The following is a 27,676-nucleotide window of genomic DNA, read 5'->3' as shown; positions in this document are numbered from 1 at the left end:
TGCGATCTACAAGTCATGTCCACAGTATTAACCCGATTCCTTGTGATCTGCAGATCTGAGCTATCTACCGTACGTTGCTGCGTTATCCGCTTTTTTTTTTGTAAGTGTACGTAGGTAGCGTAAGCGCCGTTCTGAATACAGGAATACGAGCCGCAGCGTTAGTGGGCTAAGCTAGCTGGCTAAGTTAGTTTAGCCTTCGAAGTGAGTCCGAGCCGAGCGAACGGGCACCCCGGGCTCCAGTCATGGCCTTGCGAGGGTCGGAGGAGGTGGAGGAGCGGATGGAAGAAGCCGAGCAGGGCGAGGACCGGGAGCTGAAGATTTCTCCCGCGGAGGAAATGCCAGCGGACGGGCCTGGAGAGGACGAGCCGGAGCCGGAGCCGGAGCAGCAGCTGCTGCTGCCGTGGGACCGCTTCTCCGCCTGGCTACACTGCATCTGTGTGGTGGGGTTTGATCTGGAGCTCGGACAGGCGGTGGAGGTGATCATATTCATCTTATTATGTGTCATTTTATTAATACAATATATAAAAAATGAATAGGTAATGATAAATAGGTTTATTTTGAGTGGCCTGGATGGTTAGCTGACAAGCTGAAACTAGCTGAAACCATAACTAGGCTTCAAATAGCTATAAATGGCAAATCCAGGTCCAGAAAGAGCGAGTGTGCTCCATGTTTTTGTTCTAACCGTCTGTATAGCTCTGCTGCAGCTCCTGTGTTGCAGAGGTGGCCGTGCAGTTAAGACAAAATCCGGGAACGGATTTTTAATATCTGGATGTAGATTTGCCACCACTGCTAAATAGTTAAAGCTAGCTTAGCTAACTAGATAGTCTGTTAATTAATGAATGTTAACAGATATTTAGCAATATTTATTAGCTAGTAAACTAGTTGTTGTTTACTATCTAATGAATAAGTAAGTATTTAGCAGTCATGAAAACTTTAAATGTCTTTAAATATGTAATAATGTAGTTAGCTAATCTAGCTTGCTGGCTAAGCTAACGGTAATATCTATAGTCTTTAACAGTAGCTAGCCTTTCTGTTAGCCTAAACTGGCTAGCTAGGTTAGCCAAACAAACACCCACACACACACACACACAAACAACTACACACACTTCCACACAGAGAAGTTAGATTTAGAGGAAGTTTTATGTTACCTCCCTTTGTGGTTATATATTTTCATTACATCAAAATTAACTAATATTAGCTATATTAACGTTAAATAATTGCTGTAATATAAATTACAGTTTTATTTTTTATTTGTGGCTGTCATGCTGTCATGATTGTTCTTGATGCTGTTTAGATAAAAATAATTTTTGTCTGATTTATCAAATGCTGTGATATAATATTCTTACTATACCACCTAACTCTGTCAGTGTGTGATTTCATACATGTGGTGACCTTTTTACATATCGATATCGGAATATGCAGAAGTATATTGTGATATTAATTTTGCCCATATCGTCCAGCATTTCTATTTAAAATGACCAGTTCAAAGCTACATAACCATGGACTATCCTGATGTCTTTAAACTTGCTGTTTACCTGTGTTTGGTTTTGACAGTTAAACAGTGACACCATTAGTCAACAGGGTCAGGACTCTCAGAGTTCCAGTCCTAGAGGGCCAGTGTCCCTCAGATATTGGTGATTTCTCTGCTTAAACACACTGACTAGCAAAGCTTATGAATGGCTGCCAGAGAGACTTCAGCCCTCCAGATCAGAGATTTTGACCCAAGTTGACAGCGTACAGTAAGATTTGCAGTGCATAACCTGTAACTATTTTGGAGTCTTAATGAGCTCTAATTCTGTTCTTTTGTAGGTTATATACCCTCACCATTCAAAGCTCACAGAGAAAGAGGTAAGAACTGTTTCTTCTCATCTAATGCATTTGGTCTGTCAGGGTGTAGGAATTGTACTGCAAAAATGAATCGGTAGAAATGGTTTATGTATGTTTAACATGTTTTCAGATATTGGAAACTGTATAAATCCTGAAAAAATATTTACAGTTATAGATGTTTTTGGTTGACATGTACACAATTTGTTTCCAACTTCTTTCTTATTTTAGAAAACCAGCATCTGCTACTTGTCCTTCCCAGACTCCAACTCAGGTAAGCGAAAGAGTTCTTCTCTGAGAGTTCATCAGTTTTGTTGAAGTTCTGCCCCATTAAACTTGCTCCTACCTCACCACTGACTGCAGGATCAGTCTGAAATGACTATACATTGCAGTTCTGGGTCATACTAATCTTTTTTACCACATTGCTTCTACAGTGCAAACCCATTGTCACTGCTGATGTTTGCATCCAATGAGTCTTTGAGGGGTTTACATGGGAGTTCCTTGCAACCAATAATGTCAAACATTGGTGAGAATATGTAGAGAACTACATATTTCTATAATAAAACATATTATTGCAGCAAAACTGTAGTCATGTAACTACACAGCTTGGACGTACAGAGGGACAATTCAGTCAGCTTGCTTCACACTACAAATTCAAGATATTTTTGCGCAAATTATACTCTTGACTACATTGAAAAAAACACTGAAGACTGTTTATGCATCTCATGAGTATCCTTTACTTTTCTTTAGGATTTATACGATATAAAAAAATCAGTAGAAACAAAAAAGAAACATTTGTTTATTGCATAAACAACAGTAACTTACAATGAAAATGTTTTAACAAAAAGCACCACAATTCCAAAGTTCAGAATGTTTAATGCATGTTTAAACAGTAATGAAAAGAAATACTTCAACAAAGCTAAATACATTGAAATAATAGTAATATTTAAAGCATTCTATTTCATGTTTTTTTTTTTTTTTTTTCTTTCAAATTGTTAAAAAAAAGTTATGGTGATACCATTGTTTTATTGACACTCGACACACAGCTCTGTAGTTAACATAAAACACAGGCTTGGACTTCTGCCATAAGCCATTGTTCCACTTTAACTATGATCCCATCATTTTATCGCCATTTTAATTATTGATAGTCGTTGTTATTATAATATAATATATGCATTTGCTTGACCATTGAAATATTACCCCTGCTTATAATAAAACCGACTTATAACTAATAACACTTTAAATTTATTGCAATGATAAGCTGCTAGATGGTGATTGCTTAAGATATGTAAAATTTGATTAAATGTCCCATCAAGTACATCATATCACTGTCATCTATTTATTTTTAATTTGCCAAATGTTCCCTGTTATTATTTTGGTTGTGCTTAATATTCGTTATTATTATTATTATTATTATTATTATTATTATTATTATTATTATTTATTTAATTTCATTTTATTTTTTAATGAGCCTACCATAAGAGGAAAAAGGTTGTTTGGTGTGTTGTATTCTAAGGCAAAATAACAGTGTGGTGATTAGCTTTTAAAAACACATCTACTAATTCCTAATGTACTATTAATGCATTAAACAACAACTCTGGCCTTGAAGCTTCATGGATCATGATAGATGTAATTATATCAAAGTCCAGTGATCTGTCAGTCTGTATGATCACATGTTGAGTTATCAGGCCGGCTGATTGTGTGTTGCAGATCTGCCTTTACAGTCATGTTTCAACATTTAGCAAATTGACTGCATTTCCTTTCCACTTATCTTCAGCGAAGGTCTGTAATGCTGTTATTGACTCAGTGTGCAGCCTTTGTGTGCCTTCTTCTCCCAAGTGTATGCTATTTATAATGAATGGTGGTTATGGTGATGTGGAGGGAGGGAGGGAGGGAGGGAGGGTTGGTTCTGGTGCTGGTTCATAATTAATTAACTCCTGTTATTAAACTAAAGCATCTGACTGACATTTGCATCATCGATCGTGTTTCTGTAGTGGGAACTCAGAAGTGCAGCAGCAGCCAGTGTGATCCTAAACTCTGTGTATTAAAGCAACTATCCCTAAGATTTTTTATCTTGGAGGTATTTTAAATTGAAAAAAAAAACAGGATTTCTGATTTGGCTGGAAACAAAATATGCTAATTATTGGTGTCAGTGCCCTGGCACAAACGTCTATGTGATGTCTGATATATTAATTCTAAATACTGGTAGGAGTGGTGTGGTAGGTTTGTTGGATGGTATGACGTTCTAAAGTTTGATAATATTTCAGGAATAAGCAAAATGAACAGAAGGATATCCTTAACAACACAGAATATTACACAGCAGCTTTTATAACCTTTATAAAAAGTACTCTTCCACATTATTTGTGCAATTACACATTCTCACCAGAGAGGTCTTTAAATTCCCAAATCCCTAAAAGGTACAGACTTTCACTTTAAAGGGGCACTAAACCCCTTTAAAGTAAAAGGTACTGGGTGATGGGTATGGGTTTAGAGGCGGGGCAGGAAAGAGAGCTGATTGGCTGAGCTGCAGCAGAAGCAGTGTGCCTCTGATAGCGGTGAGACCCAGATGATTGGACGTCAGCAGGGGGCGGTGTTTTTGATCGACTGATCTGCATATTGTGATGTACTCGCAGACATCATCCTGGCCTATAGCACAGTTGAACCTGAGAGGGCGCTGCAGAGGCAGAAATTACCACAATAAAAGTGTTTTTTAGAGGTGAAAAAAATGTTTATTAATATTTTAAGCAGGACTGGTATGTTTGATTACTTAAACAGAACACATTTCAGCTGTTAATGGAAAAAATATGGTTTAAGGTTTAGTGACTCTTTTAAGAAATGCTACAAAACATATTTGTAGTAAAATACCACTTCTGTTACACCAAAGAAAAATCTGTTTGCTTGTTAACATGCTTTCAAATGAATCATTATTTAGATTCTTTTATATATTCTATATTTTTTGTGGCAATATAAAAAAAAATCGAATTAATGCATTATAGTCCAGCCCTGCTGTTGTATGTTGGCCTTTCTGCTTTACGATTTTACAATCATAAATAATAGGCTTTTATTAATTGTGTAAATATACATACTGCCTGTGTCAGCAGTAGAGTATTTGTATAGTGGGTAGTGTACTCCTGAGCCTGCTGTTGTTAATGAATAGCTGCTACTATCTGTGTTTGGAACAGTAAACCTTACGCTGTAGTGTTCCCCCAGCCTCTGCTGTCATATCGATCCTCCTCTCATCTTACTGAAATACGATAATGGAGCTTTCTTGGGGATGCTCTCTTCTGTTACAGGTAGTGTTTTGGATTTGATGATTAGAAGCACAGACAGAATAGTGTCTCCACGAAAAGCACAGTTCAGCACATGAGTGAGCTGATAGTGGAATCCAGCTGGGCTAGGCTAAAAGCTAACCCAACCCATTACAAATTGCTACGAACAGTGCTATGCTGTGATTTATGGCTACAGTCATGGTTTCTAGTGAGCTGTTGCTGTGATATAAATCAATGGAGAATGTTAATATTAAATACTAAATAAATGCAGTTTGTGATTTCTTTGACAGTGTGTACTGTGCATTTAAAGCTCACCTTCCGTCGTTTTTTCTTTCATTTTAAAATGTCTAGTTGTGGTCTCTAGTATGAATGAATGACATGTGAGCCGTTTTTGTAAAAAAAAAGTGCTCAGGTGTCTCTGTATAGCTCTTTTTTAATGGACTGTTTTAGGGGTGTGTCCACAATGACCGGATTCCAGCTTTGCTCATGAATATTCATACATGCAAACAGTATGCAAATATCTCTCCTCTGATTGGCTAGGAGCACTGCGACGCCCCTCCACCGCTCTGCCGCTCACTGCCTCCCACCTCCTAACTGATGAGCGGTGATGTTGCGTCGCTTCAGCTCCGCCTCTGGGAGTTTCTCGAGCCAAGGTGGGCTGGTCTGTGAGTTTCTGTAGGCAGAAAGATAATTCAAAATTCACCCGTTTTTCGGAGGGGGGGAGGGGGGATTTCTTTGCTTAGCTCCTGCAGACAATGGGGGCTGCAAAACAGTTTAATGTGCAGGTGTACACATTCAACTCAGAGAGACCTACTGTATTCCACAAAAAACAAGAAAAATCGGATTTTCGCGGAAGGTGAGCTTTAATGTAACGCCTACTTAAGTCAGAGGTCATTTACAGGCCATGACATCAAGTAATGTGTGTAGAATTAATTGGCAGCACAATATCTTTTAAAAGCCAAGCACCCACAGGTCTATCACCTCTACTGCCTGTCTGCAGTATGATATATGTAGCTTCTCTTATCCCCATATGTATCAATGAAACTTAAAACAGCTTTTTTTTTCTATATCTATTGTATCCAGTGTCTAATTCCAGCAGTTAGTTTTGCCTGAGGCAAGTCCTTTTTCCCCTCAGAAATCAGCCTTAACCCCTTTATGCTGCTATATCATAAAAAGGACGAGTTGCACTGCTTCCTATTCCTTTCAGTTCATTACATGGAGTAGCTGAGTTGTATTGGAACTTACATTCACAGTAAATACTAATAAGTAATTATGCATTTAATGTAACACATGCTGGTCAAACTGAGAATCCAGCTGAAAATCTGCTTTGCTTCTTGTTCTCTAAGCTGCTCTCTAAGCTCAATGAAGGCAGTCTGGGACACACTTGGTCTGTGCGGGGGCAAAAAAAGAGGCATGGCTACCAATGAGTAGATGTTTCTTGCACTGACTTAAGCTTTTAGTATAGGTTACAATTTTGGCTTTGTTCTATTTATATAGAAGGTGAGGAAATTGAATCATGGTGTCTGTTTTCTACAGTCATTGGGAACAATAGTTTTAATTCTAAAGCATAACAAGAGGTTACAATATGGTCATGCATAAAAAAAAAAAAATCACAAATTTTAAGTAGTTTTCCAGTAGTAAATGTTAGGTAAGTGTCTTTATAGGCTTTATTAGGTATATTTTTCTGCCAAATTGCTTCTCGGCATGCAGTTTCCCTTTACCCTTCTATGCTCAAGCATCCAGTGGGAGACGGCGGCCTGTGTGTGGGCCTGGAAGGACATATGGAAATGCTAGCTCACGTTAGCTCCGCCACTAGCACGCTGTCGTGGGTGAGGCATCGCGCTTATGTCGTTGGAAAGGCATGCGGGTCGCCATAGCAACTGAGTTCTTACCACCAGCGAGTCTGAAGAAGTGTGCCTGTGTGCCGCTGTGACACACTACCCTCCTCGCGCCGATACGAGTCCGAGACCGAGCACGGAGCGCGAGAGGGCAGCCAGGAGCGAATGCTCTCTCTTATGGGTTCAAGCTGTGTAATAAGTCTGAGTCAGGCTAGCGGTGATGCCTCATGAGTTTGTGGACCAAGAGCTGTTTTTCCTCTCTGGACAGAGTCGGAGCTGTGACCGATATTGTACCGCCTGAACTGAACACAGCAGCAGAGTTTCAGAGCTGACTCAGGGTGAAGAACCTCAGTTTGTGGGATTGTAAATATGGAATATTACCCAACCCACTCATTAGGACTCCCCTATCACTAGTGATGCCCCAACACCAGGAGGGTGAAGACGAGCACACGCCTCCTCACACACGTGAAGTCAGCCACCACCTCTTTTTGAGCTGCTGCTGATGCAGCATTACCGAGTAGCATCACAGCGCTAACTCTCAGAAGAAAGCGCAGTGACTCGGTTCTGATACATCAGCTCACAGACGCAGCCTTGTGCTGATCCACATCACCCTAGAAGTGATAAGGGGAGAGAGTGCCATCTACTGTACCCACCCAGAGGGAGCAAGACCAACTGTGCTCTCTCAGGATTCCGGCAGCTGATGGCAAGCTGCATGAACGGGATTCGAACCAGCGATCTCCATATCTCAGATGGTCCTATTCTATTGACTGTACTTCTCTACAGAGACTAGACTGCTAAACTATGTATGTTTATTCGCACGTCTGTGTTAGCAGTGCATGTAACTTTGTGTTATTTGGTGCAATTCAGTAGAAGGGACGTCCACGAATGTTTGGACGTGCAAGTACATGTTTGGGTAATTATATAAACATAATGTTTTCATGTTCTTGCTACTTGATTTCCGTCACAAGGACTCAGCATTTCTTCAGTCAGTGAGTCAGTCTATGTGTGTATAGTGTGTGTGGTGTGTGTACATGGTGTACACACTCCAGAACAAACCCTCTTGGGCCTCTTCACAGCAGGCTGTGTAGCACATGGTTGCCATAGCCAAGGCTGAGGATTGTTTATAGATGTCTTCTTAACAGACATAACTGTAGATGGGTGTTGCGTAGGAAGCTGCTCTGCCTGTCTTACCCACGTCCAATAGGATTAGGCTGCGAGAGTTGTGTAAACGCTTCTTTTTATAGCCCCCCGGAGAGCTGTGGAAAGAGTTAACCAGGAAGATGAGGTAATTCATCAGTCACGCCCTGAGGACTGACCCAGTAATCCCTCCCCTCAAACATACACACGGCTACCGGGCTCTCCACTGTTTGCCTACACACCAGTTTGACATCTGAGAATAGAACAGCATGCTGCAGAATTTGAAGAACCTCCTACAGCAGGAGAAATGGACCTGGAGTTCCAGTTTCAGAACGAATCTGCATGCTCAGACTCTGAGAACGCTCAGAGTATTGAAGTAGGACCATGTTTCTTTACACACTTGTTTTTGGTACGTTCACATCTTGGTGAGCACCTCCGAGAACCTCAGACCCCAGGTCAGCACTCCTCCTCCTCCTCCTCTGAGGTGCTTCATGAGCTGTGCTGAGCAGTGGTTCTGGAATGTAGGAGTGGCTGAGCACAGCAGGGGCTTCACTGTTGTCTGGCTTTGCTTGGAAACCAAACTGAAGGTGTTTATGTTTGGTTGTCTTGCCTTTTTCCCCCCATTTTTTCCACTTGTTGTTTTATAACCCCCTTACACTACAAAGGCACACTCTCTCTAATATTAAATAATTTTGAATTATAGTAGATATATGATAAACATTAAATTACTAAATAACTTAAAAAAGGCTAATAGCTGAGTTATGAGCATGTCTGCTCAGTCCTGCATTCAATTACTGCTAAATCTCAAATACAAAAAAATAAGTGTTATTTTGTTTTTCAGTTCTATATGGTAAATAATGTAGCTTGAATTATTTGTCATTAGCATCTACACTATACACTGTACACAGCATGTTATACTGCATACTGCATTATCAAATGTGAGAACTGTGTAACAGACTCTTTAAAGCATGGTGGAGGAAGTAGACATTACACTGAAATGTCAAATGTCATGAGACATGGGACTAGTATTGTGTTTCATGAATTATACTGTCCCATGTATAATTATAATTAATGTATGAACACAAGCAAATGCAGAGGGAGGATTCATAAACACAGTGGTTGTATATATGTACTAAATACTACATAGGTGATAAGAGAGAAACCATGTTTTGGCTGCTGCCAGCCACTAATAACCGCTCTTCCCCACAAAGCCACACAAAAATGTCCTTGCATGTAAAAGTGAAAACTCTTCAGCTATGCCTGTGTGAGCTCCACATTCCACAGATGTTTGTGACCGATGACGACTCCATGTGTTTCCCGTTTCCCCTTCCTGCTCCCAGGTTGCCTCGGGGATACACAGTTCTGCTTCCGTTTCCGGCAAGCGGCGGGCAGCAAGTCGTCACTCGGATGTTTTCTGGACCACTTTGACAGAGATGCGCCCGTCTGCCTCAAGGTCAGGAAGCAGAGGAAGCCAAAATGTTTTTGTGAAAATGTCATACATACACTTCAGCAACTTCATGAAACTTCATAAAATGAGCATTGTTTTATTTATTCTATAAACTAAACGACATTTCTCCCAAATTCCAAATTAAAATATAAAAATAACCCTGGTTTTAATCACAGCTTTTATGCATCTTGGCATGTTCACCTCCACCAATCTTGCACACTGCTTTTGGGTCCATCTTCCTCTTGATTATATTCCAGAGGTTTTTAATTTGGTAAAATCAAAGACAATCATCATTTTAAGAGGTCTCTTATTATTTTCCAGAGCTGTATATTGGAGGTATTGTACTGGAGGCTAATATACACACCAGTGATCATTGAATAGCACTGTTTGGCCATTCATCATATAGGAACACTTTAGTTCTATAATTACAGACTATAATCTCTATGAGACACAGCAGTGCTGCTGGAGTTTTTAAACACCCTTGCTTTACTGCTTAACATTGAACAGTCACATGCAAACTGTGCAGCAACAGATGAGCTTCTGTCTCTGATTGCAAGGTCTCTCCTGTGGGGTCCTGACTATTGAACTGGGTGAAAATCTAAAAAATTAAAGCTCTTATATAACAGTGAAAGAAGAAACTAGGAGCTAGTTAGTATCATCAGTAACTAAATATACAAAATAGACACTAAATGTGAGTATAGTCGTTTAAATGTGCATGCCTTTTTGTGACATTTTTTCTCTTTTTCTTTATAGAAAGACCAGGGCCATTTCTACGGTTATGTCTACTTCAGACAAGTTCGAGATAAGACATTAAAGAGGGGCTACTTTCAAAAGGTATGTTTAAACTTTTCCTTTTTTTTGTAAACCTGTAAATGAGATTCCATATGATTCTATTCACTTTACCATCTCCATGTCGTAATAACTATAGTACTGTTTTTTTTTTTTTTGCACTATAAGGTGCACTCAAAATCGTTAAATTCTCCCTTATAATCCAGTACACCTTGTATGAAATTGTAAGAGTAACATATTCAGGAGCAGTAAAACCACTCCCCTGAAGTACAGCGTTATACAGGAGTTTCAGTGAAGTTTCTCCAGCAGTGTTCGCATTAGCTGTTAACCATGCTAAGCGCTAGCTTTTTCGCCATGCTGCTAACCCAGGCTATCACTGCTGGGGCAGTATTAGCATTAGCCATTAACAGTGCTAAGCACTAGCCCTTTCACTATTCAGAGGCGAGTGTATTGTACTGTAGTCTGCGCATTTGACGTGCTAAAACATGCTACCTCAGTGTAGCCCTATCGGGCAGCATCTGGAAATTTAAGCTTACTGTAAATAAAAGGAAGCGCTTTACTAACCCAAATGAACAGTTTTCAGGAGAGAAATCTGTGTATGTTAACATCCAGCGCTTGTTTGACTTAAACAAAAAAAATATTTTTACGACATTAACACTTGTTTACTTAACTTAGCTTGACAGACCTGCTGAATTAGTAGGAAAACATGGCGACACACCTGTTCCTTACTAGTGTTGCTTAATGTGCCTTATAATCCGGTGCACCTTATGTATGAAAATAGACAAAAAAAAAAAAAATAGACGTGTATTGATGGTGCACCTTATAATCTGGAGCTCCTTATATTGCAAAAAATACGGTAATAAAAGTTAGGATTGCTTAAAACCCTATTGCAAATGGTGTGAGTACCTGTTGATTGGTGCTGTAGGCTTTCACATTTACTAGCAAAGTCACAGTTGAGCTGCATTAAAACGCAGTGCAGCCAAGCCCTCCGTCAGTCTTGACTCATCACGTATTATTCGCTGACAGTTTTGCAGTTCTTACCCTGGAGAAACCAGAAGCACGGCTCCGCACTTCACAGTGCAGAGTAGAGCAAGTCTCAACAGTGCGGAAAAGTGCCACGTCACTGCTTTTCATCACTGTCAATTCTCCACAGATTAAGACCACTAGGAGTAAGAGTACACTTCTACTCTTCAACACTAGTGAAGGTTATTCACAGCCTGAAAACAGAACTGCCGAGAGCAGAGGGAACGCTGAGGGGGTTCTCCAGGAGTTAGCCATTCTGTTTCTTCTGGAAGATCTCAGTCGTATGAGTCAATAATAGTAATTAGTTTTCCTGCTTTGAGGTCTCTGCAGTAGTGAACGTGGTGGTTATGCAACCTCCCGGCTGAGATCAGCAGTTCAGATTAGAATTAACCACAAGCTGGAATTCACAGCAATTAAAACATGGCTGGGCTTGATATGAGCAGACACGACGAGATTATTTTTCCTATGTAAAACTTTTTTTTTTTTAAATAAAATATGCTGTTGTTTATTTGTTTAGATACAAAGTAATTTCCTTTAAATAGTTATATATTGTTTCATCAGAATCAAGTGAATCAAGTAAAGGAGATGTTGATTTCTCACTCGATTTGTGCTAGTTTATGTAATATTTTGCTTTAGATTATTTATTCATTTTTTGTTTTTTTATTTATTTAACTGTTTATTGTATTTTTTATTTATTTAAAAAAATGATTGTCAATTGTCCACAAATTAATCAGGTGTTGATTTAGTTTTGGAATTCCAATATTTTGGAATACATTTAGGAAAATAGGTTTCTATTTTAATATTCTCTTTTTCTGAGTTATACCTATTGATGCATATTATTTTATATACTAAATTTTATTTTTGACTATATATTTGTAAATTGCTCAGTGGGTAGTTTTGTATTAGTTTTATACAGATTAACTATTATTTATATTTATGTAGAGTCCCTTGTTTGGATTTGTTCATTGTAAATGAATATTTTATACTTATTATAGTTTTTATTTATTTATTCATTCATTTATTTATTTATTTATTTATTTATTTTTTAGAATGATGTCCATAGTTTAAAAAAAAAAAAAATTCATGTCCATTGACTGTATATCAATACAGTTGTATGTGTGTGTTTTGTTTGTTGTCCACAGTCTCTGGTTCTCATCAGTAAGCTCCCGTACGTAACGTTTTTCCACTCGCTGCTGAAGCTCATCGCTCCGGAATACTTTGAGAAGCAGGAGCCCTGTTTAGAGGCTGGTGAGTTCAGTCAGTCTGAAATATAAAGAGACTCGTCTTTACTAGAGCTCCAGTTCCTCTCAGTTACTTACTTGTCTGTATATATCTATATTATAGCGTCTGTATAAATCAATGCAGAGCGTGACTCTGGCTACTGGCATAAACACCAGGTTCCAGTCGTAGGTTTTTGTGAGTGTTGTGTTAGTAAACATGTTCCTGTACTGATGTCAGTTTTCTCTCTGTAACAGCTTGTAATGATATTGACCGGTGGCCGACGCCGTGTCCAGGAAAGATACTGACCCTCCCCATCATGGGTGTAGTCATGAAGGTAACTCCTATAGTTATGTTTTTGATTTATGATTATTATTTTTATGGGTTGCTTCTCCTTCCTGCTACATCTTTTCATTAACGGTACTGTCTGATTTTCTCAGCTGCGGATTCCTACGTGTTCTGACAAGCCTGGAACCTCACAGCTTGTGCAGTCCACACCGGTAAGAAGAATTTCTGTGATCTAGAGTTCAGCGTCTGTGAGTTTTGCATCTGTATGTCTAATTGTGTATCTCCTGTCCTCTGTTCCAGACTGACAGTCTTGTATCTATTGTGCTTCCTACAATCCATGAAGTGGATCTCTTCAGGTAAATTCAAGTCAAGATTCCCAGTCATATTTACACTAGAACATGGCACATGGGTATAAGCAATGTAGTGGACTAAAGTATTTTCTTACTTTCAGTCAGTTTTTGAAATAAAGGAACAGCAGATTTTACCACCCCCTACTGGTAGATTGTAGCATGTACCGTTTCTCTATTTGGAAGGCAGCCGTGTTGCTCTTTTCGTGGCTGTGCTGTGGTGTTTATTCTCAGCTCGGAAGCCGTTGCTGAGACACCTCTGCCTCTAGAGTGAGAATAGGAATTACTGAGATGTGTACTTAATTACTTTGGATAGTATAAAGATTACACAGTCTCTGAATTATTTGATAGGATCCCAGTATTAAGACTGTAAAATATATCAAGTGATAAGCTGATATTAGACCACTTCAGTTTCTCTGATTTTGCTATTTATAGGTTTATGTTTGAGTAAAATTAACCATGTTGTTTTATTCTATAAACTACAGACAACATTTCTCCCAAATTCCAAATAAAAACTTTGTTCAAATTCATAAAGTTTTAAGAGTTCAGAAATCAATATTTGGTGGAATAACCCAAATGGTTTTTAGTCACAGTTTTCATGCATCTTGGCATCATGTTCTCCTCCACCAGTCTTACACACTGCTTTTGGATAACTTTATTCCTTTACTCCTAGTGCAAAGATTCAAGCAGTTCAGTTTGGTTTGATGGCTTGTAATCATCAATCTCCATCTTGATTATATTCCAGAGCTTTTTAATTTGGTAAAATCAAATAAATCATTTTTAAGTGGTACAAACTTTTTTTGAATACCCCACCCCTGATCACCCAAGCATAGGGGCATAGTGTTGCCTATGCAAAGAAATCACTATTTGTACACCATTAAAAGTGGCTCAAAGTAGCTACACACTATATTGGTAGAATTCTGAGGGCCCTGATATTTAAAACAAGGCTTTAAGAGCCAGTTAGCCAACTGTGGAGCTTCAAAAGTGGTAGCGGTAATCAGGGAAACTGTGCAAAGGAGCTGGCTAAGACAGCAAGTTACGGACAAGCAAATATGGACATACTTCAGTTTGAATGCTGATTACATTATGGAAGTATAAAAATACATAATAGGTACAAACAGTAGTGTTAAAATAATAATAATCATTTTGGGTTCTGGGATGGTTGTGGGGTAAAAAAAAAAAGTTAGTCTGGAGTTACTCTGTCTAATAAAATGAGTGGGATAAGTAGAGGTAAGTAGAAGAGGTATCTAGAGATGAGCTGAGATACTACAGTGTGATGATGCCTCTTTCCCCCTGTGGCCTTCCTCCATCTGTTCCTTCCCTGCTGCCTCGAGTCTCGAGTCCAGCTGAAAACCCAGACCCTTAATGTGAGCCATCAGTTCTCTCAGCATCATCAGTATTCTCCACGTGAAGCGGACGGGCTTAACGCTCCCCGAGCCCCAGATAGAGCAGACAGCTCTTCAGGCTGGAATAACGGTTCATTGGTCGATAGAAAGAGTCGTGTCCTGTTTTTAATGGTAATCCTGCAGGAGGCATTAAAAGAGGGCAGAAACTCATTTGGAGGCTGAATAATCTTCTCTGTGTTTTTGTTTCTCTGCTGTAGGTGTTTCTACCCGGTGTTCTTTCACATTCAGATGCTGTGGGAGCTCGTGTTGCTGGGTGAAGCACTTGTTGTCATGGCACCGTCACCAGCCGAGTCTTCGGAGACGGTGCTGGCGTTGGTCAGGTGAGTTGAAGGCCTTGTCTGGAAATGATCACATGACCAAATCTGCATGTATTATTCTCTCTCACCAGCTCAGTTCACTTCAAAATATTCTTCTGTACTGTTGCACTGGAGCTACAGTGCTAATGAAGCTTCACAATATGGACAGAACTATTGAGAGACCTGCTTAACTATTGTTTCTCCCCAATTTAGATGTATTAAATAGTTTTATCATGCTTTCATTGGAGTATCTGTCTCAACTGTCCTTTAAAAAAGGCTTTCAAGATTTTAGAGCATTGCTGTGTAGATTTGATTGCATTCAACAACAGTAAGAGTGTTACGCTGCGTTTACACTGTTCTGACTTGTTAACACACTGCCCCCCTCCAACTGGTCACATGTGGGCTTTACAAAACATTGCAGAGTAGCATCACAGCGCACTCAGCATTTCGGTTTCAATACATCTGCTCACAGATGCTTTGCTCTCAGAGACATCACCCTTTAGAATGATGTAGGGAGAGAGCATCACCTTTCCACCCAGAGAGAGCACGGGCAATTGTGCTCTCTTAGGGCTCCGATAGCTCATGGCAAGCTGCATGACCAATTAAATCATTTTAATAAATGAGAAGTGGTTTTATACAAGCTTTATTTCCTATAAACTACAAAAAACAAAAATAAAAGTATATTTATAAATATAATTGTTCAATTGCGCTTCATAACACTGTCTAGTGAGCAGCATGTAGGCATGTGTGCTTTTTTTTTATCATATTTACGAGCAAGACCAAACATTTTTGTCCACCCTAGTCATAATAGAGAAAATTTGAATGATATAATGAATAAAAATCAAAATACAAGCACAACGGAAAAAATAATAATTATAAATCAATCCAAATTATTATAGTACTCCAAAGTTCAAGTTCAGTCAGCCGGCAATGTTGAAAGCGAATCAACATAGGAAAGAAACAAGCAAACTTTTTAAAAATGAAATCATATATTAAGATTTTCAAAACCCCTGTAAATTAGTAGGGAGTGATTTATAAAGGACAGTGAAGCCTAAAACCGCAATGATTAGCTTTTCTTCCATGCTTCTCTGCAACGCTTGAAAGCGGAACTAAAATATTTTTTTTTCTTTATAATTTTATTTCTGATTTTTCCCCATTTTCTCCCAATTTGGATATCCAATTGTCCCACCCCTTTGTGCGTCCCCATCACCGGTGACGCCCGTGACCTTCGGAGGATGCGGACGAGCACACGCCTCCTCCGACAAGTGTGAAGTCAGTCACTCCTTTTTTCGTGCTGCTGCGGATGCATCATTGCCTGAGCAGCATCACAGCTTGCTCGGAGGAAAGCACAGCGGCTAGGTTCAGATTCATCCGCTCACAGACGCCTCGTGCCGCCCAGCGCCACCTTAAGTGTGATTGGGAGAGAGCGCCATCTACCCACCCCAGGGGGAGCAGAGCCAATTTTGCTCCCTCTAAGCATGAGCGGGGGTTCGAACCTGCGACCTCCCGCTCATAGTGGCAGCGCTTTAGACCGCTGGACCACTCAGCGCCACAAACTAAAATATTTTTAAGGACAAACATCGGACAAACACCTGCTCTCTGATTGGATAGATACATTGGTTTGGACAAATTAATTTACATAAAGTTCAATGGCTCAGTTTCTCATTGCATCGCATCCCCCGGAGTCGACGCTCCGGACCCTGTCGCTGTGTGACTGCTTACAGATGAGCAGATGCACACCTAGACCTCAGACGCAATCAGTGCAACTTCTTATAATTGTCTTTTTCCCATATTGTCATATTGTTTTGTGTTATCAGCTGTATTGCCCCGTTACGCTACTGCAGTGACTTCCGACCCTACTTCACCATCCACGACAGTGAGTTCAAGGAGTACACGACCCGAACACAAGCTCCGTGAGTACCCTGCACCACCTTTGCAAATGATATTTAAAAATGTTGGAGATATTTTTGCGTCTGTTACGATACGGTATACCCGTACCCGTACCCGTATTTCAGGATAAGACATTTCGCAGTTAAATAAATTATTATTTTGCCCACCTGTAGTTTAATAGGCAACACATATAAGTTTATTGCTGAGTTGGACTTTTACAGTGAATACATACAGTAATGCCTCATTACTCAGAGAATCGTAATGCGTTGTATGTAACAGTCCTCTGGAACACACTTAGCCCGAACAATGAGACGCCCTCACACGCCTCACAGCAAGCCTTGTGACTGACATTAGAGTAGAATGCCTACCATTGATGTAGTCTAACGTTGCTTTACAAAGCCTCTATTCACTTCAGACCAGAACTAGAATGAGCAACACTTTAGTCTATAACAGCAGCGGATCGCTGTATCCCTGTTATACTGTAAAACTGTACTATACATGAATTTGAGTTATTAATGCGGGGAAAAAGCAATGGAAATGCAGAATGGTCTTGTTTGGTGTTTTTTATGTAAGTGAGTCTCTGATAGGCTAAAAAAATTCAAAAGTAGATCATTAAAGTGAGTTTGAAAACAAAAATATAGCAGTCCCCCCTGACCGCTCATGTAGTTCACAATTACCACTTAAGTACTAAAATTAGGATTTTTTTTCTTGTGTGGAGCTCAAAGAACACTTCCAACTTCCAATCAAGTCACTTTTTTCATACTCAAGTCTGGCTCTCTAGTACTTTACTTTACTTTATACATGTCTGATTATACCTTTGCATGTTTGCAGTATGTTATTTTACATTGAGGTAGCAACATTGTGTTTTATAGTAGAAAAATCCAAGCAGAATTATGTTTCATTAGGTGCATGTGTGTATGTTTGCTTGCAGACCTTCTGTCATTTTGGGGGTAACAAATCCTTTCTTCGCCAAAACTCTCCAGCATTGGCCTCATATTATCCGCATAGGGGACATGAAGCAAACAGGTACCGTTTATCCACTGACTTAAAGATAATATAAAATATATGTATGCAACATGACTAAGAAAACAGTTTTAGCTTGAAGTTACAAATAACAATTAATTTCTTTCTGTGATTCTAAATAATGGTTATCTGACACAGCTGTTACTTTGTATTGAATCTTAGTAAAGTTAAATATTAAATACTATCAGTATTAATGATGATTATTGTTTTTAAGGAGAGATGGCCAAACAGATGAAGGTCAAGAAATTAAAGAATCTGAAGACTCTGGATTCCAAACCAGGTGAGATGTTGACAGGTCTAAGTATTGGAGTCCCCTATTCAGATATGAAACCTTCATTTGCAACTCAATCAAACTTAAAGCACTTATATAAAAAAATGCAGATCAACAATCTTATTATTATTATTATTATTATTATTATTATTATTATTATTATTATTATTATATATATATTTTTATTTATATGGCCAATTGTCCCTCCCATTCAGCTGCTATTCAGCTGCATATCCCCCATCACCAACACATGATGCCTCAACACAAGGAGGGTGAAGACTAGCACATGTCTCCGCCTCTTTTTGAATTGCATTGCCAAGTAGCCTCACAATGCGCTTAGAGGAAGGCACATTGTGCTGATCATTGTGGCAGCACCTTAGTCTGATGGACCACTCGGAGTTTTAGTTTTTAAGGCTTTACTATAGCATGGAAACATTTATGGGCTCAGATCCTGGGTCATGCTGCTTTTGCAATCAGCTCTCCCCCTTGGTAACTCCCACTTCCTAATTAAGCGTGTAACCACATGCCAGTGTTTCTAATAAATTAAATGATAGAAATGTAATGTACAGGTATGATACACACAAATTTAATCAAACAGCAACATACTCTCTAAGCACAGTAACATCATTCTGTCAACAGAAATGTCTAAAAAAAAAACATTGATTTAATGTAGCTCACAACTTAGCCATTAGCCGTTGACACCAGCAGTCTGTTAACCTATCTAGCATTGGGCCGATAGTTGCATCTTGCACGGTGTTATGAGGGTAATAAATAACAAAGGACTCGAGAAAACTATCGACATAATCCACATATCATATCAAACCACAGAATCTACTAATATAACCAGTACAAAACCATCTATCTGTTGTTAAAAAAAACATGATTAATTTAGTTCTGAATACAGTTAGCCATTAGCCAATAATGTGGCCAATCTGCTATTGTGAGGTTAGCTGTATTCTTATACTTGTATATCAAGAACAGTAAAGAACGTCCAATCAGGAACATTGCTAATTTAATTGGCTCGGCTAAATGAATACCAGACAGTAATCTGTTTGAGCAAAATGTGTTTTTATTTATGATCCAGTTCTTCTCTGCCCTGAACAGGTGTATATAGCGCATACAAGCCGTTCCTGAACAAAGATGAAGAAATCCTCAAGCAGCTACAGAAGGTTAGCACACGTTATCATTTCTAGCTTTCTATCTGTCTAGCTCTTCTTTTATCTCTTCAGATCTTTTGACAGGTTTATTTCTTTAATTCTCATTCAGGGAGTTCAGCAGAAGCGTCCCTCTCCGGCCCAGAATGCCATTCTGCGACGATATTTCTTGGAACTCACGCAGAGTTTCATCATTCCTTTGGTGAGATTTTCTTCTTTTACATCCCAAATGAAGCCCGTCATAGTGAGAGGACAATGATGAACACAATCACTATTTTTACTCACAGTGTCAGTTCAAAATTTCTCAGACAAAATATTTAGATTTTGAAATTACTTTTTCAGTACTCACAAAAAAGATAAAAAAGGCAGTTGTGTTAATGGAATAAAAAAGTTATGCCATAACTATAATGTTAATATAATAATCCTCAGGTTTTGATTAAGTTATTGTCTACACTTACCCCCATGATTTTGTGTGGTACTGTTCTCTTTCATCTGTAGCAATAAGTGTTTAGAAAAGTTGCACAAATATAAAAGAAAGTGAGATTTATCTGTATCTATATCTACATTTAACATTGAACATAAATGAGCCCTAAGTGGGTCATGTAATGCAACTGATTTGTCATGTAGATACAAACAGCTGTTACAAAGGATTAAAATAAGGTATATATTTAATAAACTTAATTAAACAAGGTATATTAATAAACATGTATAGGTATATGGACAGTTTAATTCCAATTTGATTATATAAATGTACCTTATATAAGTAAATGTTGATGATTTTCTTTTTGCATATTTCCAGGAAAGCTTGACAATTGAATAAAATATCTAAAACATACTAACTATTCTTACCTATTTGGCCATAATAATAATTAATGTAATAAGCCAAAAATTATTAAAGCAAAAAGTAAAAATTATTAAAATGTTATTGCAGTGTATATTATGATATATTAATGATTTTGCAATGTATATGCAAAAACACTGCAGATTATAATAATTATAATTATAGTAATAATTTGTAAATCATAAAATGGGAATAAAACATAAAACCTTTGGTGTTCAGTGTTCTCCTGCAAGCACATAGAGCCTGAAAAACAGCATCACCTCATCAGTGGCACCATTCTTGATCTTTCTGGGGGGGCTTGACTTACAAAGAAGGGTGGCCAAGACCTCCAGAGTCCCCGATATATTATTTTTTATTTGATCTGACAAAACAAATAACCAAAGACAAAAAGTTAAAATGTCATGTCTCGTTGTTTTTTTTTTTTTTTTTTTTTTTTTTTTTCCCTTCTCTTCTCTTTAATACTCTTGTTTTTCCAGGAACGCTACGTGGCCAGCCTGATGCCTTTACAGAAGAGTATCTGTCCTTGGAAAGTAAGACAGTTTTCTTTTTCATACCTTTTCATACCTTCCACTTATCTTGTCTGTTTTTTTTATATAAATATATACATTTCTTATTCTGTTCATTTCTTCTCCCTCAGAGTCCTCCTCAGCTGAAGCCCTTTGTTCAGGAGGAGTTTATGAAGACTCTGGAGAAGGCTGGGCCTCAGCTCACCTCGCGTCTCAAAGGAGACTGGATCGGCCTTTATAGGTACGGCACAGAAACATGGCTCCCATGGTCACAGGCTCTTCAGACGACTGCGGGGAAAAAACAAACTAAACGCAAAATAGAATTCGCCAGCCTTGAACTGCAAATATCTGCACATTCTGTGTTCAGTTTTTTAGCTGTTTCAATAAAGAAGGCCTGGCCTACTTATGTAAGTCTTTTTTTAATCCATGCATGATAACCTTTACATTACATGGAGAACCATATACATATACATATACATATATAAAGCAGGTAATTTTCTGGAGATATCACAGTGGGACATTCTGTGCCTCCTGCATATGCTACATAGGTATTTCCTGTAGTGAGAATTAGGAATGCAGCAAATGTTCAGCAAAGAAAATTCAGTGCAATTTATTTTAAGGCATATTTCAGTGTTTACTCTAACATTGGGATTTTTCTACAGCTGTACGCTTGTATATACAGTGCTGGCACTGAGAGCCAACAAACAGCATGTTTAAGTTCATTTTTACAGTCAACTCGCATAAATTAAACTGAAGCATTGAGTATCATCTATCATGGCTGGTTTATCCAGCAGCTCCTCCATACACTGAAAGTACTGGAGGGCAGTAGAAAGAAAGTGTTCCGTGTGCAGATTCAGCTGGTGTGTGATGGAATGTTGAGTCCCATCATTCCGCCCATTTATTTATTTTATTTTGTTTCTAATTTTTCCCATTTTCTCCCCAATTTACACGGGCAATTACCCGTCCCACTCATTAGGACTCCCCCCATCACTAGTGATGCCCAACACACCAGTAGGTTTAAGACTAGCACATGCTTCCTCTGATTCATGTGAAGTCAGCCACCGCTTCTTTTCAAGCTGCAGCTGATGCAGCATTGCCAAGTAGCATCACAGTTCGCTTGGAGGAAAGCGCAGTGACTCTGTTCTAATAAATCAGCTCACAGACACCCTGTGCTGCAGACATCACCCTAGGCGTGATGTGGGGAGAGAGCGCCATCTACCCACCCGGACGAAGTAGGGCCAATTTTGCTTCCTCTGAGAGCCGGCAGCTTGATGGCAAAGCTGTATGAGCTGGGGTTTGAACTGGCGACCTCCCGCTCATAGTGGCAGCTCTTTAGACCGCTGGACCTCTCGGCGCCTCCGCCCATTTATTTTTGATTGGAAAAATTTTAGGTTAATTTTACGATAAAACAATAACTAGATTGATTCAAGAAGTAGAAGTATATTGTACAAAAAGGTACAATTGGTTTCATGTGTTTCTGGCTAAAATAAATTGACCTGTAGAGGGGTTTACATTCTGAATGGACTCCTCTGGGCAAATTTCCAAGCTGAAAAACGTCCGTGTAATTAAATGTATGAAAAACAATAATTATAAAATTATGAAAAATGGCCATTATTAACAAACGCACATTTATTTTTAACACGTTTGTCCACATGTTTGTTTTTCTGCAGGCAGTTCCTCAAGTCTCCCAACTTCGACGGTTGGTTCAGGAACCGCAGGAAAGAGATGACTCAGAAACTGGAGGCCTTACACCTCGAGGCGCTCTGTGACGAGGTTAGAGCCGCAACACACAGTAAACATGTTTTGCTCAAACGGAGCACATGCTGTGAAGGTTCGGGTGAATAATATCTGATATTGTGAATGTATTTTGTCCAGGATCTCCAGTTGCGAATTCAGAAGCACACGGAAGTGGAGACAGTCGACCTTGTGCTCAAACTGAAGGAAAAACTGGTTGGTATTTTTTTAGGCTCAGTTTGTATTCTTCTTTATGTTTTTTTGGGTTTTCTTTGGTTTCAGTATGTTTGTCATGATACCCCCCCCACCCCCCCACACACCCAGAGCAGTGTGAAGAGCTCCCTCTGGTGTTGCACACGGATAATACAATTTGAAACAGTATTTATTTACAAGGATGTAAAGTTTTGGTGAATAAAAAACTAATTAACAAAGTGCAGTAAAAAAGAACAAACAGTTTTAAAGTTTTTCCAAGAAAAGCATCATAAACCAATACCAAATAAATTAGTTCAAAGCTCATCTTTGTCAAAACTTGTTGAAATACACTATATACATGTATTTGAAAAAGCCTTTTGATGTCAAATACAACATTAAATATATTTTAATATTAATTCATTTTATTAAAACCAATTTATTGGCTGTAATTATTCTTACCATTCATGTCAGCAGAACCAAATCTTTAGATTTGGCGCTCTCTGGAGTTCAGATGCTGAACTGCAGAAAAAAAAACTGACTTCAGTAGGCAGTTTGTGAATAATCGATTAGAAGGGAGAACCCATGGTGGAAAAACTTTAATTCTATAACTTTATATAATACATTTTTTAAACATTTTCTCCCAATATAGCTAGGCCAATTGTCTCACCCATTCAGCTGCTATTTAGCTGTATATCCCCCATCACTAGTGACGCTCAGATACATCTGATACATCAGCTCACAGACGCAGCCTTGTGCTGATGCACATCACCCTAGGAGTGATGAGGGGAAAGAAAGAGCGCCATCTACTGTACCCACCCAGAGGGAGCAAGGCCAACTGTGCTCTTTCTGGGCTTTGGCAGCTGATGGCAAGCTGCATGACCAGGATTTGAACCAATAATCTCCTGATCATAGTGGCAGCACTTTAGACTGCTGGACCACTCGGTTCCATTAATAAACACTCCTAAGAACTTGTTATGTAGTATCCTGTGACCTGGCTGTTAGCATTGGTACTAAACCACTCCAGTCTATAATAGTCTGTTTTCTAATTGCTAGATTATAGTATTAATTTAAATACAATACATTTAGGTTATTACAGTTTCTACGTTATTGGCCAAAGTGACAAAATAAATGAGTATGTGCCAAAAATATGTTTTGAATTCAGCCTAAAACATTTTTTCTGTTTCATTTTTGGCCAAATATTACAATTTCGTTGCATCCTCATTAAAAACACTGACCATATGTAGGGTAAGATTATTATCTGTGGTATTTTATTACTGTTAAATGTTTTTGCTGTGTCATTCCTCTGTTTTTCACGCTGTGTTCCAGACGCAGGCGGAGAGAGAGCAGCTGCCGGTGAGAATGGGGACCCTGGCCAAACTTCAGGCCCACATTGATTCAGTCATCCTTTCACTTCCAGAGGACCTGCAGGGCATCCTGCACAAACCCGTAACCCCCTGACCTTAACGACCTTAATGACCTTAATGACCTTAAACACACAGCAACATCAGAACTACTGCAGAACCCACGCTGAGAGAGGAGGACGGAGCTGAGGACTGCTGTTTTTCAGCCAGCTCTACTTTCAAGTGCAATTCTTCTTCTTTCCACAGACCGGAGTGCCCTGGAGTGGGGCAATGCGGGCGTTGCCGGAGCTCAGTGAAGGCGGAGACATGGGTCCGATGACATTTGCCACACTGTATGTGAGGGAGGTTGTGATGGAAAGTGGTGGACGTACTTGTTACCTGTAATTTCATTGGTTTCTTTAATATGGTTTGTCTCTCACTGTGTGAGATTGACATCATTTTTAGCATTTGAACATTTTGAACTCATCTGGTCGAGGAGAGAAAAGAAACCGGAGATGGACAGAATGTGTAAGAAGCATATTTTTACTAAAAGGAGAATAAGTGCTGGACTACATTTAGCTTTATCCCAATGCATAGAAGGGTTCAGACTTAAAGCAACACTAAGAGCAAACTTAAAGAGCTTTTCCACTGCATTGTACCTGCACTGCTCGATCTGGAAAAAATTGAGACCACTTAGGTTTCTGAATCAGTTTCTCTGATTTTGTTATTTATAGGTTTATATTTAAGTAAAATGAACATTGTTTTTTAAATCTATAGACCAATAACAAAATTTCTCCCAAAATTAAAATTTTGAGCATTTTAGAGCATGTATTTGCAGAAAATGAAGAAGATTCAGATCTTTCAGACCTCAAATAATGCAAAGAAAACAAATTTATATTCATAAAGTTTTAAGAGTTCAGAAAGCAATATTTGGAGAAATAACCCTGGTTTTTAATTGTCAGTTTTCATGCATCTTGGCATCATGTTCTCCTCCACCAGTCTTACACACTGCTTTTGCATAATGTTAGGCCACTCCTGGTGCCTAATGGTGTTAATCCATCTTCCTCATGATTATATGCCAGAGTTTTTTTTAATTTGGTAAAATCAAAGAAACTCATAACTTTTAAGTGCTCTCATTTTTTCCAGAGCTGTATAACATATTTGCTTTTCCTTTAGGTTATTTTGCACCTTGGTTTCTGGAGCCAGGAACTTTTTAGCACCAACTTGCTGGTGGTTCTACATGAGCTGAGGAGGCACTAAAATGTAACCAAGAACTAGGGCTGCAAGATAAACTATCAAATTTGATCAAAAGAAGAATCATGAATAACTAGGTTAGCACCAATTTTGGAATTCTGGACTAATTCTGAAATTACACATGTACATATTTGCCTATTCCAATGCCATTGTATACATTTACATGCACACGTAACTTATAGAGAGACTAGATCCCCTGTATAACTTTTAAATTTTGTTGATTTTAAGCTAATTTTTATTTATTATTATCATTATTAAGATCATCAAACATCCTTATGAATAACTACTATTTCAAATTGTCCATGTACACTGCTCTGTCCATGTAGACTGGAGGCAGAGCGATGTAGAGTTCCACACCGAACACTCCCACCAAACTGCTGCTTAACCTGAGAAAAATAAATACAGCCAAGTCAAGTGCTTAGTTAAACCTTTTAAAAGCTTTAACTAATTTAGCCAATCCAGAAGCCTACTCACTACGTCAATGTTTCACGATATCATCAGTACTATAGAGTGGAGTAGAGTTGAGGAGGTACCTTGCAGTGGAAAAGTGCAGTTAGCAGACACAATGAAGGACCACTAAACAGTACTTTCTCTTTCAAAGAACTGATAGAACGAACAGATGCAGGGATTTCTGGTGGTACATATGAAAGTGCAGTGCCGCATTATCTTTACATTAAGTCTTTACGTCTTCAATGCATTCAAAATTTGAGTTTCGCATTTATACATTTTTGTTTTTCTTTTTAATGTCGAACTGACTTCATGGACTGACTCTTGAAAATGGCGAAAGGGAAAAAATGCAGTTGCCTGAATTAATGTACAAATTGTGTTACAATTTAGTCATATTTATTTTATTTTCGAGACCGCACATATGAATCTTTAAACCTCGCAAATAATGCACAAGTTGAATTAGAAGTACTTGAGCAGGAAGTGCACCAAACTGTGCAGAAATCCAGACCTCCAGGCCCGGAAATGCCCACCCCTGATTAAGACCCAACTGACCTTCTCAGCTTCATCTCTAAATGATCTTGTTTGCTAAATATCATCCCAGTAGTTGTATTGTGCCTTTCAGTATGTGGTCAGATTGAGTTAGCATTAGCATTAGCATTCGCTAGTAGTCTTAGAGTCATGTCCGAGTCAAGACCAAGACCAGGACATACCGAGACCAAGTCAAGACCAAGACAAAGATTTTTAGTAGTCAAAACCAGGGAAGATTAGCATTAGCATTTTCCCCCTTCCTTATATCTGACCAGGCCTCTATTATGACCAAATGTGCTTCTGTATTCTCCTGCTGTGCAGTAAAACTGCTGCTGCTTAGTACTACTTTAACATTTTGAGGTTTTCAGATTAAATTTTTCTTTATAATCTTTTTTTTTTGTTGTTGTTTTTTTGCTCTGGAATGCTGTGAACAGTTGTGGGCTTGTGTATGTTTTTATGAAGGACACTCAAAAAACAGATATACACAGACATGCAACAAAAGTCATATGATGGCATCTCTGTCCAATGAAAAACACTCATCTCCAAAACAGCAACTTTACAGGAGAGAGAAAAAACCTTCTAAACTAGTCTAAAAAAAGTCTAGTGTTTCTATTGGTCTATTGGTTTATCAAGAAATTTTGGCACAGTGTAAGGGACAGTTTGTCTGTTCAAATTATGTTGTAAACTAAAAATCATCAAAATTGGAGTTAAGTGTTTTTCATAGGACAGCGATGATATAAATCCTGATGAATCATGACGTGCTACCTCAGGTTACAGCTTGGCTTGGAAAAATGCCCATACATGTATAAGTTGAAAGTTGGGCTGTACAGTATGTCATTTCAGCATCATCATTATAATAATGTGGGCATATGCAACGGTCAAATCACAAGTTGTGCAGTTAGCTATTTAATAAAATAAACACATTTCTGTTTTTTGCTGCTTAAACAGAAAATAAGTGCACTGTTTTAATCCATAAAATATATACGCTCGGAGGAAAGCGCAGCGACTCGGTTCTGATGCATCAGCTCACAGGCGCAGCCTTGTGCTGATTGCTGATTTTGGCAATACAGTGTATATCGCAGAAACAAAACTTAGTGTTTATAAATTACACTTATAAGCTTAAGTGTAATTTCTGTCTAATATCTTGCAACTCTAGTTGTGAGTGAGGTTAAATACTGAGCCAGCCATATCCTGAGCGCAGGTTAGCGCAGTGTTGGTTAGCTTCATGGGGCCACATAATTGTACAATAGTGTCCCATGACTTTTGGCATGTCTGTGTATTTCTGTAGGATTACGAATGCAGTGAAAGATCAACATCACTTAAACATTTACTATTACCTTATCTTTTGGAGGTTAATAGATACATCAGAAAATATCGGCCACGTTCAACATCTGTCTGACGTGGGAAGTTTTAAAATATTTATTTATTTATTCATATATTCATTTTTTAATTAAAAAAAAAAAGCAATTGTCTCCCAATACTGATATGAATTTGATATTGTCGCACACATCAGTATATTTAAATTAAACGAAGAATCGTGGTCATACATAAAATTCAGACACAAGTTCGTACAGCAGTACATGATGAGAAGTGTATTCACATGGAAATGTTGTC

The 27,676-nt window shown here is 38.6% G+C and overlaps 1 protein-coding gene across 1 annotated transcript; it reads left to right on the top strand.

Annotated features, from left to right (window-relative positions):
• Positions 1-144: 144 nt before the first annotated feature.
• dennd6aa (DENN/MADD domain containing 6Aa) lies at positions 145-27,497 on the top strand. Its single transcript, XM_007251473.4, has 20 exons — positions 145-476; positions 1,810-1,848; positions 2,056-2,098; positions 9,409-9,521; positions 10,269-10,349; positions 12,470-12,575; positions 12,803-12,882; positions 12,986-13,045; positions 13,134-13,189; positions 14,784-14,906; positions 16,700-16,795; positions 17,704-17,798; positions 18,010-18,075; positions 19,171-19,235; positions 19,333-19,422; positions 20,538-20,591; positions 20,699-20,808; positions 22,238-22,340; positions 22,443-22,517; positions 23,820-27,497. Exons 1-20 carry the CDS (start codon positions 243-245, stop codon positions 23,949-23,951), a joined length of 1,821 nt encoding a protein of 606 aa, XP_007251535.3. The 5' UTR covers positions 145-242; the 3' UTR covers positions 23,952-27,497.
• Positions 27,498-27,676: the final 179 nt, after the last annotated feature.

This window comes from Astyanax mexicanus, chromosome 24, assembly GCF_023375975.1.
Source record: "Astyanax mexicanus isolate ESR-SI-001 chromosome 24, AstMex3_surface, whole genome shotgun sequence".
NCBI lineage: Eukaryota > Metazoa > Chordata > Actinopteri > Characiformes > Acestrorhamphidae > Astyanax > Astyanax mexicanus.
This window is presented reverse-complemented; position numbering and strand designations above follow the sequence as displayed.

Bases quoted from the DNA above. Each gene is read 5' to 3' on its own strand.
- dennd6aa (XM_007251473.4), top strand. From the start codon at position 243: ATGGCCTTGCGAGGGTCGGAGGAGGTGGAGGAGCGGATGGAAGAAGCC. The intron at 20,592-20,698 runs GTAAGACAGTTT...CTTCTCCCTCAG, and splicing joins AGAGTATCTGTCCTTGGAAA to AGTCCTCCTCAGCTGAAGCC. The intron at 20,809-22,237 runs GTACGGCACAGA...GTTTTTCTGCAG, and splicing joins GACTGGATCGGCCTTTATAG to GCAGTTCCTCAAGTCTCCCA.